Genomic DNA, 18523 nt, shown 5'->3' on the forward strand with positions numbered 1-18523 from the left:
GATTCAAAGCACTCAAAATTATATAAACTGCCTCCGGGGTGAGTTTTAAGAATGAGTTCTCATCAACTTTATGTTCAAGGTATTGATATACCTTAGAAATTCAGTCCTCTGTAGGTGCTGGAAATGATCCCCGACACTGGCAAGATTTAACATCCCATTAACACCACCCTTGTCAACTATTTTACTGTAGCTATAGGGTGGACTTTTGTAACAAATCTCCCAATCATCCCCCTGCTATAATGGTTTGGTCTGTTTCATAGAGTGGCTCTGGAGTCCATGAATATAATTTCATAGGAATGAAACAAAACCAGAAGATGGCAACAGGGCCACAAAGGCAATGAAGGGGCTGAGGCATCTTTCTTATTAGGAGAGCTGAGAGAGCTGGGATTCAGCCTGGAGAAGACAAGGCTCAGGGGGAGCCTAGAGAAGGCTCCAGTTGACCCTCCTTGAGCAGAGGTGTTAGATGCTTTTCCACAAATGTTACACTCTACAGATGAGTACAAGTGTTGTAAGGCTGTTGCAACAGTGCAACTGTGCACTACTGTACATGCATGTTGCTCCTTAGGACAGAAACAGTGAAATGGGCTCAACTTCAGGACTTTTTCCACATTACTGCTAGCATCTGATGGATCTTTATTTACTCCACCATTAAACACCTTGGTGTAGAACTTCTATAACTCAAAAAATATGAAATTTTATTTAAAATAAGTACGTATCAAATGATGCAGCTATTATTATGAATCAAGGTCTGAGTAAAAAAAAAAAAACCTGCAACTCCTTTCCAACTGAGATTTATATTACACATATATGATTTTCTTTAAGCAATTATTTTAAATACTTAGTTGCCATTGCTAACATTTGAAGAAATCATTAAATATTAAAAAGATACAAAACCTATGAATATGCTTAAAATATACAAATTTAACCTATTTTTGTCATCTTATTTTTTAAATATTAACACAAGTCACATTAGAGCTTTAAAACCAGCAACAACAACTAAAAACCACCCCAGCAATTTCCATTCCAGTTTTAGGCAAACAGCAGTTCACACTGCTGTTCTGTACAATACGGTGATTCTAATTAAACAGAAAGACTCTATGATAACAATATAATCCAGTAGAGTAAATCCATGCTGTAAAATCACAACCCTATAGAATTTATTAAATAATAAATCCATGGCAAAATTGATTCTGAGTTGCTAGGTCAGCATATAAATGTTCTTGCTGATGCTGACAACTAAAGAATACCCATCACCATTTCCATGAAGTACGCATTTTAGACAATTGAATTTAAAAACATTTTTATTGCTTAGCCCCCATCTCTAACATAAAGCTGCAAGAGTGAGTTCTCTCTGAAACAGAGCTCACTACTAATGGTACTTTAACTTAATATGTTTGTTTACTTCAAAGATTATTAAACCAGTAGATACACATGGATAAATTCCTCTAAGACACCTTGCTGATTTTGTTGTTGTTGTTGTTGTTATTATTTTTTAAAGGAAAGCTATGATAATACTATTAAATATTCAGGTGTACTATTTTGTTAATTTTGCTAATGTGCAAGGCATAAGATGTATCAAAAAAGGATGTCCGGGCTTTCTCATGCAGCAAGACTAAGTATGAAATTGCAAGTTTAAACATATTAGATACAACATTGTCATGCTCAGTTTCACTGTAAATGTTCACTTATGTAATCCATTAGTCTACTCATATGAGAACTGCCCTTCTGAGCCAGTTTGTGTTTGTTTTTACATTACTAGCATAACAAAACTGCCCAGTCATCTATTTTTTTCTAGAAGTGTTTATTCAACTAGAAGCCCCTGATACCCTGTTAGCATTCAATAATTACTTTATAAGAAATACATCCATCCAATCTTTAAGACAAACACTATAAAAGCAAACAGATGTGCTCAGCAATGCTTATGCAATCTTACTAATTGAGTAGCATTAAAATAAAGCTAAAGAACTTCAGTGAAGTACTGAGCAATAAAAGTGTTGAAAGAAAGCTGGTATTAGAAAGTAATGGTAAACACTCCAAAAGGTACACACAGGTCAAATCCAACTATCATTTCATAGTGGCATGATTAACCTTCAAGATAAGCCAGTCATATTAGACTAATTAGCTCATATAATTAATTTTAGTCTAATTTTTTATGGCTTATCTCGAGTTTTCTCTCTCATTGGTCTTACAGTATTTTATTTTTTATAGTCCAGTAACGGCACACAAGAAACAAAAACCTTATCTATGTATATTCATGCAATACTATGCTATAATTGTTATATACTTGCCAGAAGGAAAAGATAGAAGAAATAGACGTAGCTTTAAGAATTATATAGTTAGGATATGCACAAATTCTGCAACCACGAACGTCACATATATAGCACACACGCATCACCACCTAAAGCCAGATATTCCCAATATTCATAAAAAATTGATCATTGTTTTTCGATATCAATACTGCATAAAAAATTGTTCTGGAAAAGGCAAATATTCTCAATCACCCACGCAGCCATTTTAGTAACATTAGCTGCTCCTCACAATATGGTAATATTTTCAATATGCACCAAATCTGTTTTCTCAGTTGCAGTGCATCCTATCCTATGCTCTTCTTTGATGGGCAGATACCAATGGGATATCTTTGAAAGGAGAACCCATCAGATACAGGAATGCTCATGTTCCCATTCAAAATGAGCAATTCACCCAAACCCAAATGTGATTTTAACTTCTTTTCTGCTATTTTACAGTCACTGCAAAACACAGCCAGTTTCACCTGAGCATGACCACCTGACCATGACCTAAGCCTACCAAGATCATCTGATTACTAGTAAGATGATTATTCTTTTTGCTGAAAAAAAAAAATGCAGTGTCATGCAGTTAAACAATTAAAAAGCACAAGGGAAATTTCCTTAGCTTTTTGAACTGATACATACATTCTAGAAGCAGCATATTTATAAATAAAATAAAAATTAAAATAAAGGATACTGTGCTAAACACTATCTGAGAAACAAGAAACAGGATGATTTTCTGTTCCAGAAACATATATGGTTATAACATATTATGGTTACACCAACACAGTCTTATAGAAAGCTTCTCCATGTAAAGGTTTGCATTTATTCTTAATCCATTTTTACATTTGAGCAACATAGCTCTGCAATATCTGTATTTCTTCCATTTAAAGCATGTATCCTGAAAATTGAACTTTTTTTTTTTTTATTTTTAATTTTTGTAATAAATACCTCTCAAGCAATCGTACTAAATCTGTCTTTAGTCATCAGCAACTAATATTATAAAGACAGGTTGGAAAACCATAACTTGTTTTATTCAAGTAGGTAATGAAAACAGAACCCAGAAGATTAATATTGAAAGACGAGAACTTTTTTTCCCATTATAAACTGAACAGAATCTTAAGAAATTAATAAGAATTTTGCTGTACCTGACTCTTTCATGCCAATACCAAATAAATATATTATTGGGATGAGAGTACAGATTTTTTATAGCGTGTTCTTGGGATCATCCAGGAATAATATCCATGGACAGTATTTCCTACTGAAGTCCATACTATAATCTTTCCATGAGAACTCAAAGTACAGTATCAGCAATTTTATTTTCTCCATGTTGATCTGTGAAGAATATGAACTTTTACACTTTGAATAAGTAAACTCAAAAATTCTACATGAAAACATTATTAAACATACTTTATTTGGAGAAGCTTAACATGTCCTATATATCACTTTCCTTTTCATTCTTGCCACTTACTCATTTCATTTTTAAATAAAATATATGTTGTTATAAATAGTTTTCACATTGAATTTTACAGTGGATTCAGCTGTGAGTTTTGTTAGTTCAGGCCAAAAATTAAACTCTGTATCTCATGTGTAATACCAGTTCTTCAAGCAGGCAAACATTTAGAGAGATGTTTCTTTCAAACACCTGTAAGATTAAAAATGTTATTCCTTAAATTACTTTTGTTTTCTTGTTTGTGAAGAGTCTTTTCACAAGAAAACAAAAGATAAAGCCAGAATTGCTGAAAAATAAGAAATTTCAGATGTGGCAGACAAATTTTATTTAGCAAAAGCTAAAACACCAGAGCTTTATTTGATTTTGATGTTGTTGTTGTTGTTTTGTTAAGGAAAAACACAAACTTTTTTAAAGGAAAAACACAAACTGATCAGTTTGGATGCCTTCATTGTTGCATGTCCTCTCTGAGATGTGTTTAAGCAGACTTTTTCAGACATGAAAGGCAAAGTATATTTTATTTTCAAATTTTCTTGAAAAAGACAGCTGCCTCTCTCTTGCCAATTTTGAAAATTTGATGAAAGGAAGTTTTTGGCTAAAAGACTGCTATTTGTTCCCTCTATCTAAAGAGAGTACATAACTTCCCAAATTATAACAGAAAAAAAAAATCAAAGATTATTGTAAGGCAGTATGAAAAGCAAAACAATTTAAACCACTCAGTAACTATTCATAGTGTCTTTAAATGTCAAAAAATTATTCCAATCCAAAGAGAAAAACAACTAAAATCAACAACTGGTGATTGCAACTATTTGTGTGTATTTGGTCATTCAGGATAAAAGCCCAAGGAAGAGAAATGTCTTGCACAATTTATCAGACAAAAACGGCACAAAATGTAAAGAAGTCAGCAAATCATTTCTCTGTATTAGCCATTAGGAGGTACAAAACACTACTGATTTTTAATGCATTCAACTGTGGGTGAAGTTTTTTCCTCACTTAAATAACTAATGTGGTCTTCCATTGTAATGTATTGCATTTACCACTCAGAAAATGAAGGCAGAATCAACTGCAATCAAACAGAAATGCCATTTCAAAAGTTTTTTTGTTTTGTTTTTTTAAGAGAATCCTCATTCTAACAGTTGGAAAATTATTTGTGTGATGCCTGAAAAACTATTTTCTCAACAGCCTGTAGGAGGTTTCCAAGAGTCTTACGGATAGGGATGACCATTTCAGAGCAAAATGACAATTTCTTTACTCTTCTTTCATGTTGCTGGTGGCGTGTTCACACGTAAGGATTCAAATCAGTAACTCTGTGGCTTTCTGTTACACCAGGAGTGTCTGTCATACCTCTGACTGATGTACAATCTCTGATCTAATTTTAACTGATAGGCATATAACCAGATAAATAAATAAATAAATAAGAAAATAAATTATTTTATGCTGTAAAATTGCAGGATGGAAAATACCATGCTGCATGTCACCTGTCAGGCTCACCAACTGTCAAGGGACATATTTGAAGGATTTTCCTGCAGAAGGATTACAAAGAGATGCTGGAAATTCCAACTGACTGCAAATCAGTTAGATCTGCAGTCTCTGCATTTAGAACTATGAGAATAAAAGAGAAGCTGTGAGTGGTTATGGTAACAAGAGAGAGCATAACCTTCTCAGCACCTAGAAAAATCTAGAATGGTAGACTAAGTAGTGACAAACAAAATGCCTGCTTTTTCTTATTTCTTTATTTCTATTACATTTGGGACAAGACTCTGGGTGTAGTCAAATGTTTATTTGAGTATAAAGTAAAGGCAATTCAGAAAATGTCATCTTAAACTTAGAACTGTCAACGCTTAATCAGACGCTAGCATCTTTTTAGCCTACACATAGTACCTATGTGAACTGTTGAAATTTCTTTCAACACAAGGTAAACATGTCTTCTTAAATGACACACATTTATTTTATCCTGAAATACACAAAAGAAGCAGGACCTAACAAACAAAATCATTACATTTCTGGACAGCTGAAAATTGCCTAGCTCCACTGTGAACATCTTCTGGAAGCCAATGACTTTACACTTTTCACATACTGATACACAGCTAAGAGAGCACATACAGTATACAACTCATGAATACTCCTTATCCCTGAAAAAAAATTTATACCATGTAAAACTGAAAAATACAAAAATAAGAATGCACAGCAACTCATTCATCAATCCTAGAAAAGAGGCTACCCAATAGCACACAGGACTTTATCACCAATGAAAGTAATACGATTTCATCAATGAAAGCAATAGAATTACTGCCAATATTGAGATATTAAGATATGGGTGATGCTTAGCTGCTGGCCAGGGTCAACCCACTACACTGTCAGCTAGCAGTTCTGTGCAAGCACACACTTTTCCAACAGCAATCATAAGCTGTTCCTAAAACCGCAACACTCCATTGAACACACATATCCTGATCTAGTAAGAAAAATCAAATTTAAAGAGTTGAGCATTAGCTAAAAACAAACAAACAAAAAGTGGGATTTTAGTGTTTGATAGAAGGTTTAGAGAGAGAAGGCATTTTCCTTGAAGCGTAACTCCAAGCCCTTAAACCTAGGATTATTTTGAGCATAAGTAGGTTATAGAATACAAATGTATTCTATAAAAAGCTTCCTATTTTTAGCTGAAATTTTGCTTTTAATTTACCATTATGCTAGAAATCATACTTTATAATACAGTTCTAAACTACAACAAAGCAAAAAGAAAATGATAAGTATATGCAATGACTAACAGCATTTTGAAAAGTTTGCCTAGCACATTTGCTGCACAGCCAAAGAAAACTGGAAAATAAATTTGTTAAAGGGGTTTATTTCTCTATTTCTCAACTAACTTTTTGTTACGGCAATCTGATTTTCTTCTGCTTTAGTAGTGCAGGACTTATTTGGGATATTTTTTGATTGGAGTTAATTCAATTTAAATTCATAGATAAAACAAAGTACGGGCATCTTATTCACTCAGCATTCAGACTGTCTTGAATAATACTGATCAATAAACAGTATTCACTACAGGAACAAAACACATTTTCAAATCACCTTTTGGGGAAAATGCCTTTAAAAAAATAAAAAGTACTTATTCTAACTCTCTCTCTACAAAAAGCAAAATATTGAGCTTCTTTTGAATGCTTTATTATGCTATGATCTATTTTTATTATCTTTCATAGGTATTAAGCCTTTTACCTACTACTAAAAGCAAATTACAGCGGTTAAGTTAATACTGTGTTTATTCCATAATAGGATATTGTGTAAAATAGGTAATTGGCATCGTGTTATCTCCACTCAAAACTTCTAAAAAAAATAGAATTAAAACCACCACTACAGTAAAATGGTGTTTCTTGACAGCCCTCTTTTTTGTCCAAACCTTCATTTATTTTGCCTAAATCAGACAAACAAGAACATGATTTCTGTTGGAATTTAGCAGCATGTGTGAGCTTTTCTTTTTCTGAATAATTTTAATTTCCAGCTTATCACAGGTTTTTTTTTTTTCTGTGAACTTGTGACCCACTGCTTCTTAGAAATCAAGGTACAAAGCAAACAGTGGAACTGGGTTTTTTTTAAAACTTGGTCCATATTCCAGGGCTGAACTCAGTCTGGCTCACTACATTATAAATCATACTATACTCTTTTATCACTGATTCCCAATATTTGTACATTTTTTATATAAAGTGACTTAATTTACATAGGCATCTGAATCATAAGCCTCCAATCAACTGAATATTTGTTATTTATATGAATAACCACAAAGAGCCTACACTCAAAGATGTTATTAATTTTTGATTACACAGACCCAGTCACTATGAAAAGAAGACTTCAAGAGCATATTTTACCCAATACAAAGTTTCTTCTACAATTTGAACCATCTAATGCCAAAAGCCATGATCTTTAAAGCATCATTGAATTCCATAAATGTAGTTGTCTATACACTAGACATTAAAATGGTAAAATAGAAAAGAAAAAAAATGGTATAAAAATTCTGTATTCCAGGTTGCCATGCCACTAGTTCCAAACACATCAAAATCTCCCATCAAAATATGTTCCCTTCTAATTTTACTTCAGGAAGATTCAGAGGAAAATGCTGTTTTTGTGGCTAGTCAATGATATTGTGTTCATTTATGCTTTCTATATTTGTTTTTACTATACATAAAAGTTAAGAGCATTTTGTCCTCATTCTTAGTCCTGTCTTACATATGACTCAAGTTCCCTGAATGTAAGAGTTTGGACCAGAAGTTTTTTGAAAACAGGATTCCACGGTAGAAGATAAAAGACCACTTTTACAGCTTTCTTCAAGAGTAGTAGAATTCACAAGCTTGTCTCTTTTTTGATATTAAGTTAAACGCTGAATATCCCTTCCACAGTTCTAATAAAAACTAATAGACCAAACTCTACATACTGATGGATTTTCCTTCCCTGCCCCCCAGTAGTTTTACAACGGTGCAGGTGCTGACCTTTATGGACAACACTGGACAAAAGTATCTAAACTCTAGGCATTGTGGCGCAGGCAGAGTCACTACGGAACAGGAACAAACATTTTGAAGAGAAGATAACAACGAATCTTATACTACTTCTGTATGGTATTTATTTTCCTCTCGGGCCTGTGTTATGTTCTAGATATGTTCGTGAACTCAAACACCTACTGCTAAAATTTGCTACCAATATCACAACCAGCTGAAAAGCATCGTTGACATCAGTGATAGAAGACAGCTTAAACTCTATCACAAACTACAAGGCCCCTACTCATACTGACTGGACTTGTGCAGCCGAACACATCACACCTTCCTCATTTTGAAAATTTAGATACAAGAGAGAAACCACTGTAAAAATTGACGTGTTTTTTTTTTTGTTTGGTTGGTTTGGTTTGTTTTTTTTAGGTCCCTTAGCAATAATCTACAAGCCATCCATAACAAAACTCCAGCTTGATTTTAATTTACCTGACTACGATAAGCACTTTTATGTGATTGCCAGGCTCAATGGGAGGAAACATTGATGATTGTTTGAGAGCCAGAACTGAGATGTTCTATTCAAAATTCATACCTTCTTCATATAGTCATTTTGTATAGAAATTCATTTTCTTATATTAATTTGAACTAGAAACATCTGTCTGTTGTTTCTAAATAATACCTGATATATGAGCAAAACAGTAGGTCGTTGCTCTTTGAATTAACAGCTAAGAACAGCAGCTTTTGTGTTATTAAAACCAGCTACAAGTTAAATGAAAAAAACATGCTTCCAGACATGTTGCCGTTTTGTGGTCACAGCAGAAGTAAAGGTTAACACAAATAAAATAAAAAAGGATATGTGCATACTAGTTAAACTAGCTCTATTTTAATAATTTTATTCCAACTACAGGCATCTAATTTTGTAGAGATTGTATGAAATGATCGATTCATTCTCTTTCTTTAAAATGTACTTTCATTGAGTTTGTGCATCTTTGGTTATCTCAGTTTATAATAATTCCTACATATTTTCATCAAAATGCCAGTCTATGTAACGGTTTTGTTGAGAACCACCGTTAACAGATGTGGGGAGTGATACCAGTGACGGATACCAGAGAAAGTTTCAAGGGCAGATTACAAAATGAGATTTGTTGTAAGGCATCAGGCTTGCAGCTTTGGGAGTGGAATTCACTCCTGAGTTTGACCCCTAAATCCCCCAAAGGGCACACAGTTTAGCCTGCTCTGACTACTGAAGGTTCAGTCTGTGCTGACTAAGGAGGTATAGTTCTGAATCCCCTGATTCTCAGGACAGAAATGACCCTGCGCCTTTCATTTGCAGTTCTTGCATGGACTGTCATGAAGACAATGCAAGTGTTACAAAGGCTGCTATTGCTGAACGGGGTGCTATTGCTGTTAGACAGTGCCAAAGGAAAAGCAATCTGCAAATCTGGCCATCTTTCACAGTTAGGTAGAACCTAAAAACCAAGGGGATCATTTTCAATTAGGTGCCATGAGTTGAACATCTTTCTCATGTCTCCCTTTCATAGACACGGGAAGTCATGATATCTGCCATTCCTTGGACTCTTCCCTCAAAATAAATAAACAAATAAAACTCAGATGTCAGTTACTCAGCAGAATAATCATATTCATTGAGCAGCAGGATTTGAACACCATGGATTTCCCTTCTGTTACTGAAGATAAAACTTAGGTATCAACAAGTAATGGATAAGATTTATTTTTACTTCTTTTAACCAACAGAAATAAAAGCAAGCAGAAATTATATCTAGACAACAATTTTACTGCCTAGGTCAAGTTCATTTACCTCCAGGTGCCTTAAAGCTAGGAACTGAGTCTAAAATCTTAGTCTGTTAATGATGCCTTTGTCTTTTTTTTTTTTTTTTTTAACCTCCTGAGATATATGAAAGTGATATGCCTAACGCATAGATGCCTAAGTTTATGTGGAAAAAATCCAGGGAGCGGTATCCATAGGTTTATATGCATACACACATATATATAATCATAGCTAAACATGAGCATAAATATACGTGGAAAGCACTGACTTGCACAATGTGCAAGAGAAGCAGACAACATACAAGGAGCTCTCTCAGATACATGCTTCAGAACAGCAGAAAAGCTCAGGTTTCTTCTGCCTTTCACACTCCAGGTACTGGAGGAACACAAAAGGCACCCAGACCTCTCACCTGCCTCCAGCAGATACTACTGACTTGATGCACACCCAGTGCACGTTCACCAGAAGCGTGTTTACTTTTACTAATAATCTGAAGATCTGGTTAAATAAATATATAAATAAATGTTTCCTGGAAATAATTAAGTTCAAATTTTTCAAACAATGATTACAAATCAAATGCGGGTGGAAGCTGTTTCCTTTGATGTTAAAAATGTCAAACTGTATGACAGAAGAGAAGGAGTCAATCCTGCAATGCTACAGACTTGCTTTAAAAACTTCACTCATACAGAGTATCTGACAGGGGGCTTTTACAAAACTTTTTTTTAACATTTTAAACTCCATGATTTTTAAGGCTGATCAGAGAGAGAGCAGTGGGAGTTAAAACACAATGTTCCCAATGTGCTGGTACTCACAGCTTTACTCCTAATTCAAAAGCAACAGCAATAGTAGTGCAATTATGGGAAAACTGAACATTGTTTGGGATGTTATCACTTTATGAAAAAATGGCAATACAGCAAAGAGCTTAAGTTATCTTATTATTAAATGTATTATATATTCACAGTGTGTGTCATATGTTACTATAAAGAATTCTCTCCTGGCATCTCATACATTTAAAGAATAATTTGAAAAATACCTTGCATAAAGAGAATGACAAGATGATAAGCAGCTAGAGTATTTTTTTTAACATTGTCAACTAAGTAGATGATTAATAAGTTTGAAAATAATGCTAAAAATTTTTGCCAAGACAACACAAATTTGTTCCAAGCAATCTCCCATACCGTTGTCTCCTGTTACTTTATGCTGCAGTTGGTAGTACGCATCTTGCTCTATTTTTTTCTAAAATTTATATAAAACTGTTATATTCTATATCTCGGAAATGTGCAACAGAACCAGAGCCTGAAGAAAATACATCACTGAGACAAATCACTAAAAGCAAGACAGCATCTGTTCCCATCTACATTTAGAGATGTTTTATTTTCAAAATCCATCAATATTTAACAATTAATTTTGTATTGCTGAATTTTAATATTCATGCTTCCAAAATTGTACCTCAAATGGGACATGAGGAGAATTTTTAAAAAAATGTTCTAGACTTCCTAGAAATATAAACAAAAAGGGTTTAAGAGAGAACTGGAATAATTGAGGGGAAAAATGTTTTTCAAGGACTTAAAGATTTCTTATGCATCTCCTCCTCACTCCTTTAAGACCATCAGAAATGCAAGGAGTAACAAAGACTATTCCACCCTATAAAATAATAGCAAGCTTTTCTTGAAAACCTTCTAAATCTATAGTTCAGATAGTCAAAGTAGGGAAGGCCAATTTTACTTGTAAGTACAACAGCAGAATTTACTGAATACATAAGTATTTTTTGTCAGACCACCAGGAAGAAAAATATTTTGACACATACAACAAGTATGTTGTGAAAGTTTTTTAGTTTTTCTCCCAGCATACACCACTTCATCTTTGAACTACAGACAAGGAGTACAACCTCCTCTCAGCCTCAACTGCTCCCCAATTCATAACCAAGTCACACCCTTGTAACTGTAGCAGCTTATTATATGAAGAATATTATAATATCACAATGTTCTTTAAGAGTTATAGTCATTATCTTGTCATTCCTTTTAAAAGTTTTCAATCTGGATCCTCAAAGAAATATCTCAGTAGCTCTGAGGGAAAAATGCACCACATGCTCAGGAAGTCTGTCTCAACCCTTCTTTGTGGAAGGATGAGGCTTAGAAAAGAAATGTTGGAAAGGTCCAACCAGAAACTTAGCAGGCAGCAGCAGTGAAAAGTGGCAGAATAAGAGAGTGTGAAGAGACGATTGGTTCCAAAATCCTCAAATTCAAGTAAAACTGATTTGACCGCTCCCTATGGATCATTGATATTTTTCTGCAGAAAACCCAGGCTTGCAATTTAGGCACCACTATCACAGAGACAAAAGTCATGGTACTGAAGAACATCTAAGTTCATAATGACAGCATTCATCAAAATGGTTTAAAGATTTGAACAGTTTTATGGGCTCTATACTTCAAAATATAATGCTCATAAATAATACCAATGACTCAAAATACCAAAGACTCAAAATAATTATCATCTTTATTTTTAAAGCTTTCTTTAGTCTAAGTAGCTCCTGTTAAAATCTTGTCTACCAATAAAAATATGAACTCTTACCTAGGGCTGAAAAAACAAGTTGTAAAATTTATGATTTTACTGGTCTTATAAATTGATTTTAGCCATTATTGCACTACACATAATTCAGTAAAGGTGATGGAATGCTTATTTGGTTAGATAGCTAATGTATCCCTGAAGAATAAAAGCTATAGTAATAAGTCATTTTACCATAAAGGTACTATAGACAGCAAAAGAACATTTTGTCAACTTCAGGAAATAAGAGAACTATTAAGAATTATTTAAAGCTTCATAAAGCACCAGCAAAATGTGCAACTGCCAATAGGGATAGACATTAATCTTTCCATACCCTTGAACACACTTTTAACATACTGTGCTCGAGTTTACCAGATGTGCAGCTTCATGCATTGACTACTGCATGTTAAAGTGCTGAGGAACAAGCGAACCCTTTAAATGAATATATATTCCTTAAGAAGTAAAGGTCCAGTTAAATAAACGTCAGTATCAGAGAAGAAAAAGTCACAGGAGAAAATTGTCTAGCTACCTACTAGATTAAATCTCAACTACCTTATTAGGTTTTCATATTAAAAATATTCCCACACCCCCCTTTAGCTATTAGTGAAGGAGTTACTGTCAACTTTAAAATCAACCATGCAAGTAAAAAAGCAGCCCGACAGCAATATACAAAAATCATCTCAATTATTGGATTTCTTTCTTTCACTTCAAGGAGAATCCTCCGATGTTGTGATTTTAAAACCAAATAGATTTAAAAGGTTAGAGTAACATACAATCCCCAGTATAACAGGCTGTTTAAACTGTGCATGAATAAGACTTGCTGGTCTCTTGAATTCATTACTTTCCCACTAACGTCACACATTGATTCAAATGAATGCTATCAGGCGTTACTGTAGATAACGATTTTCACTTATACATTCCTATTTTTATGAGGGCTGTTTACATGCAAAGAAATGATACCCCTCTGAAGTACCATAATTTAAGGTGTTGCCCACATGACAGTTTCTTGTTCCTCTTTTGCCTAACTAGGAGAGCATCTTTAAATTACTGTCTTGTTTGTAGAGCATGCAAATCGAACAACAACTGCAAAATGATGACCCTGAATGCAAAGTTTCTCTTAAAAATATAAAACTGGATTTAAAATTATTAATTTATCTGATCAACATATCTGGTATCAAACCAACATTTAGCCTTTAAAGAAAAGTGAATTCCACATTACATAAATCATTTTTTCAATATTTTTTTTTTCTGCTGCCAGCAGAACAACTTACCTGTACATTGTCCTCCATTAGTGGGATCCCCATAATATCCTGGCATGCATGTTTCACATTGTTTTCCTGTTGTTAAGTTTTTACATTGATCACAAACATTACTGTTGATGCAGGTGCTGTGGCCATTACACTGGCAAGCTAGAATATAACATTTAAAAAATCATTACTAAATTGCTCTTTGGAATAAAATCATTCTTATATTATTACAAAATTGCAGAAGAATGTAATTCTGAGGAGTTTAAACCTGACTGATCACTAGCATATACATATTTGTAGTTTAACACAGAATGTCTTCAAAACAGCATTGTGACAAGACAAATTCACAGAAGACCGCAGAAGTTGATAATGTGGTGACGTGTGAGCTTAAGGGTTGTGAGAAAGTCCATTGTGGGTGACTGAATCCACCCAACATGCCTTTAAAATGCTGCCTAACCACTTAAGAAATCTGTTAAGAGGCAGTAAGCCACTAACTGAGACCAAATGAAAACCCCCATATGTACACACAATCTTTTGTGAAGCACCTGAAATATTAATGCAAAGAAGAAAATTAGAAAATCACAACTTGCACATGAACGTATCGACTGAGGAGAGGAGACAAAAAAAATTAACCAAGGATCATTCTATTTGTAACAGTTCTGATCCCCTCATTAGCTTTGGCACAATAAGAGGCTTTTAAGACATCAGAAGTACATCAAACATTTGCAGTCTCTAGACAGTCTAGTAGATTGACTTTGGTGAAAGTAGAAGAAACTGGACTCCCATTGACATAGTTTATGTTTGACCCTAAAAACATAATTAAGCTTTCTGTCAAAAGTGATTTTCTGGAAATCACTGATCTTGTAACATCACATCTCTCTTGCTCCAGTGGTCCACAAACTCTCAGAAAGCACTGATCACACCGATCACTACTGCAGCAAACCCCGATGTGACCTCTGTCAGAACCATTGATCCCGCTGCCAGGCCTTGGCTGAAGGAGCAGGAGTTTTTCCAAGACAATCTCTCTATATTGCAGGACCTCAGAGCTCACAGTGCTCAGCAGATTAGCAATCTGTCAATTACAGCAGTTTGTCAAGTGTCAGATTATGTCAAACCTGTCAATCCCTACTGGTGAAGGGTGTGTAAGACTCCACAGGGGGCAGGTATCTCAGTATGATCATTCTGTTGACTCTTTTTTGTAATTTGGATTTTTAATCTGAAAGTCACAACGACTGGCGCCTTGGCTAGAAATAAAAGTGGTTCTCACTGCATGACTTAAGTTTTTGGAGTTGGTTTAGAATTTAGCAACTTAATATATTTACATTCCCTGTCAGGCTTGGCTCAGAAACTGTTAAAACTAAGTTTATAATCTCTTCTTATGTATCTATGGCTATAAGACCGTGTAGTCTAAAATCCAACATTTCTGGTCTACTGGAAAATAAGTTAGGTTTTGCTGCTTTTGAGGGGGTGGGTGTTTGTTTTGTTGTTGTTGTTTGCTTTTTTTTTATTCTTTTGGCTAAGTCTCTTTAAAAATTACAATTTTTCTTGTTCTTTCTTGTTCCTAAGAATGCTTGCTTTTTAGACAATTTTCTGGTGTTTTCCTCTAGGCACAGTTTATACACCCTTACTGCCTTTCTCAAAAAAAGCTATAAGAAAATGCCATGAACAGCTCCATTTTGCATGAGTTCTGTTTGTATGTCTTGTACATTACGTGACTTTGATCACAATTTAAAATAAAATAAATAGCACATTTGTTTGTCATTACTGTTGTTTTGTGTTTGGTTTGGGGGGGATTTTTGTTTGTTTTTTGTTTGTTCATTTTGGTTGGTTGGTTTGTTTTCCAAATCAAATCTATACTATTTTGTGGAATCTGAACTTGATGAAAGTAATATCATTTAGATAAGAGGATCCCATTACTGGTGCAACTGCAGCAGGCTTAGAGTAACTTTGACTTGAACCCTTTAAACTATGAACTTGTTGACTTGAACCTTCTGCAATATATTTAAGAACATAAATTTTAAAAATGGGATATTAGCATACTTTTTCACGTGAGGATGAACACCAGGTTTTTTTGTTTGCTTGTTTTTCCCTCTTTTGCACAAAGTGATCTATTGCCTTCAAATGATATATGCATAATGACAGAGTCTATCAGATGTCTGGAGCAACCATTTACCTATTATCACATCAAAAGTGAGTGATGCGATCAGAAAGAAAATCCAGTGCATCATATCATTACACACTACCTAAATTTTGCAGTAAGTGGAACAACTCACTTATACGCAACAGGTCCTGAAGATGACCAGCAGGGCTGCACATAGAAGTGAAAGTTGACTGCAAAATCCCTATTTTACCTAGTGAACAGATATTCTTTATTTATTTATTGTGCATAAAATCAGTGTAATTAGAGTAAAGGAAGATTGCCTAATTAAGAAAGTATCGTAGCGTCAGGATAACGTTCAGTTCTGATGTTCTTTAAGTAGTGAGACATTGATTTGTAATTCTATTTTTTCTATTTTATTTCTATTCTTTCTAATGATTATCCTTGTATGTCTTCATTTTTGTGTTATTTAAAGGATAAATAAAAGTATTAATCACATTTTCGATTGTGAATTCTATTTTACTGCAAGTCATAATATTAAGAGCTATCACATATGAGCAGGAAAGCCATACATTTTGTTAAGGCACAAGAAAATGAAGTAGATTTTAAATGAAACTGAAAATGTATACAGCATACATTATATATACCAGGACCAATGCAATTTATAATTTACATGATACACCATTTTAAAACAACACTATATTTCTGCTGTCTTTCCTGTATCTTATTATCAAGGAAAGCGAAAAGTCAGATGAATTGCACAACTTGACAACTTTCTGCGATGCAGACAAGATGGCAATCACACTGAGGGCACAGTATTGAAAACGTAAAATAATAAAATGAGATGCTGTAAAATGACTGTTTAAATAAAACTACAGGGTTAAATTTTAAACACACATTTTTCACTTAGGTGATTTTAACATACATCAATGACAGCAAGAGGGTAAATTTTTTCATGCATACAGATGTGACTTAGCTGAATCTTCAGTGCGGTTCCCTTAAGATAAGCAATTTCATGTCCAATTTGTTTATGATCTCTGTGTTGAAATGGTTGGTGATGCTGACAACCATTGATAATTATAGTTTAAAAATACTTACTAATAGGAAAATACATTAAAAAAAAAAATCTCTGCATCACAATCTGGAACTGGTGTAAAGATACTTCAACTAGCAAACTAACAAGAACCAGTTTACAATACTGAGACTGCTTTTCAGAGGAGAACCTTAGTCATTAAAGACAAACTTGGACAAGCTCACATCCTTCTTAAGCTTCTATTCTCATGAAAGAAGTCCCAATGCTATTCATTTTCCTTTACTTTTCTAAAAAAAAAAAAAAGGTAATCATATCAAAAGAAATGCTATGACAGCTGCTTTGAGGACTATTGATTTCAAAATGACCAGTTAAAAAAAAAACAAACACTTCTGAATACCAGTTTTAAACACAAATACAGTTGCCCTGAGGCACTATGAAGAGCATGGAGATTAACTATTTATATAGGACATTTATATATGTCCTTACTTTCCCCTCACATATAAATATATATTATTTATATATAAACATGTATATACATCATTTATATAAAAACATGAATGGTTTAGCCAATTGCTCATCAATGTAGCAGAATTATTTTCAAAGCAAATGTTATAACCTATTTATTTTTATTTTCCAAACTACAAAATGTTCAGTAATTTTATACAGATTTAGTATCGATTCTATTATATTTCAGGTACATCAACTGAATGTTTCCAGATTGCTGGGCTAAGAAGAATAAATTATGTTAGTATGATCTATTACAGTTAATGTTGTAAAAAAATGGAAACAAACGCTTAGGAACAAAACCTACAGCCTATATCAAAATGAAATTTCACATCAGCTGGAAATTTTAATTCTATGCCTTTGGAAAGATTTGCCTCTTACAAACTCATACAAGTAATAGTTGGGTTTTTTTGTGTGTGTTTTAGTGTGTGTGTTTTGTTGTTGCGTTACTTTTGTTTTTTATACTGAAGTGGAACTTCTATGCATCCTTGGCTATGAATATGAATAGAGAATTTTGAATAGAGAATTTTATCCATGAAGAATAAATGTTAAACAAAGTGATTAAGTCTTCTAACTCAAACATTTTAGACATGCGATATTTATATCCATTACCATTTCACTAGTGGTAAACAGTATGCATTTCAGTGAAAGCCAAACAATACACTTACTATTGACATACCTATATTGTAACCAAGACAAATTACTTCAGTTTCCAGACAACGTAATATCATTCTATTGTTTCCAGAAATTTACTACAGGCTTCTTTATTCCAGTAACAATATTAGATGGTTTAGTTTTCTTGTTTGTTTTAATTTAGACCTCAACAGTGCTACCTTGGCTTTAGACTTCATGTCATTTTAAAACTTTAAAAATTTCTACCCTCCACTATTTCAAACAAACAGGTTACAAAAACAAAACCTAAAGATTCTACTTCCTAAATAATATACAAATACACACACATATTTAAAACTATACACACATGCACATACATGTGTACAGAACATTCTAATGAAAAAGATAAAGTACCCAGAGGAGCAAACACAGCTGCATGTACCCATAAAAAGTTTTGATCCTAAAAAAGCTCCAGCTTCCATATTTACCAGCAGTAGG

The 18523-nt window shown here is 33.8% G+C and overlaps 1 protein-coding gene across 12 annotated transcripts in view; it reads right to left on the minus strand.

The window, feature by feature from the left end:
• The window catches only part of ATRNL1 (attractin like 1), a 495684-nt gene that overhangs the window by 344414 nt on the left and 132747 nt on the right, over window positions 1-18523 (minus strand). For all 12 annotated transcript variants that reach the window (XR_010832767.1, XR_010832768.1, XR_010832769.1 and 9 more), the window contains exon 19: window positions 13803-13940. Coding sequence is in view for 9 of the 12 variants with exons in the window: in XM_013174611.3 (XP_013030065.3) it covers window positions 13803-13940 (138 nt within the window). In the remaining 3 variants the exon portion in view is untranslated. The remainder of the gene's footprint in view (window positions 1-13802; window positions 13941-18523) is intronic.

This window comes from Anser cygnoides, chromosome 7 (assembly GCF_040182565.1).
Source record: "Anser cygnoides isolate HZ-2024a breed goose chromosome 7, Taihu_goose_T2T_genome, whole genome shotgun sequence".
NCBI lineage: Eukaryota > Metazoa > Chordata > Aves > Anseriformes > Anatidae > Anser > Anser cygnoides.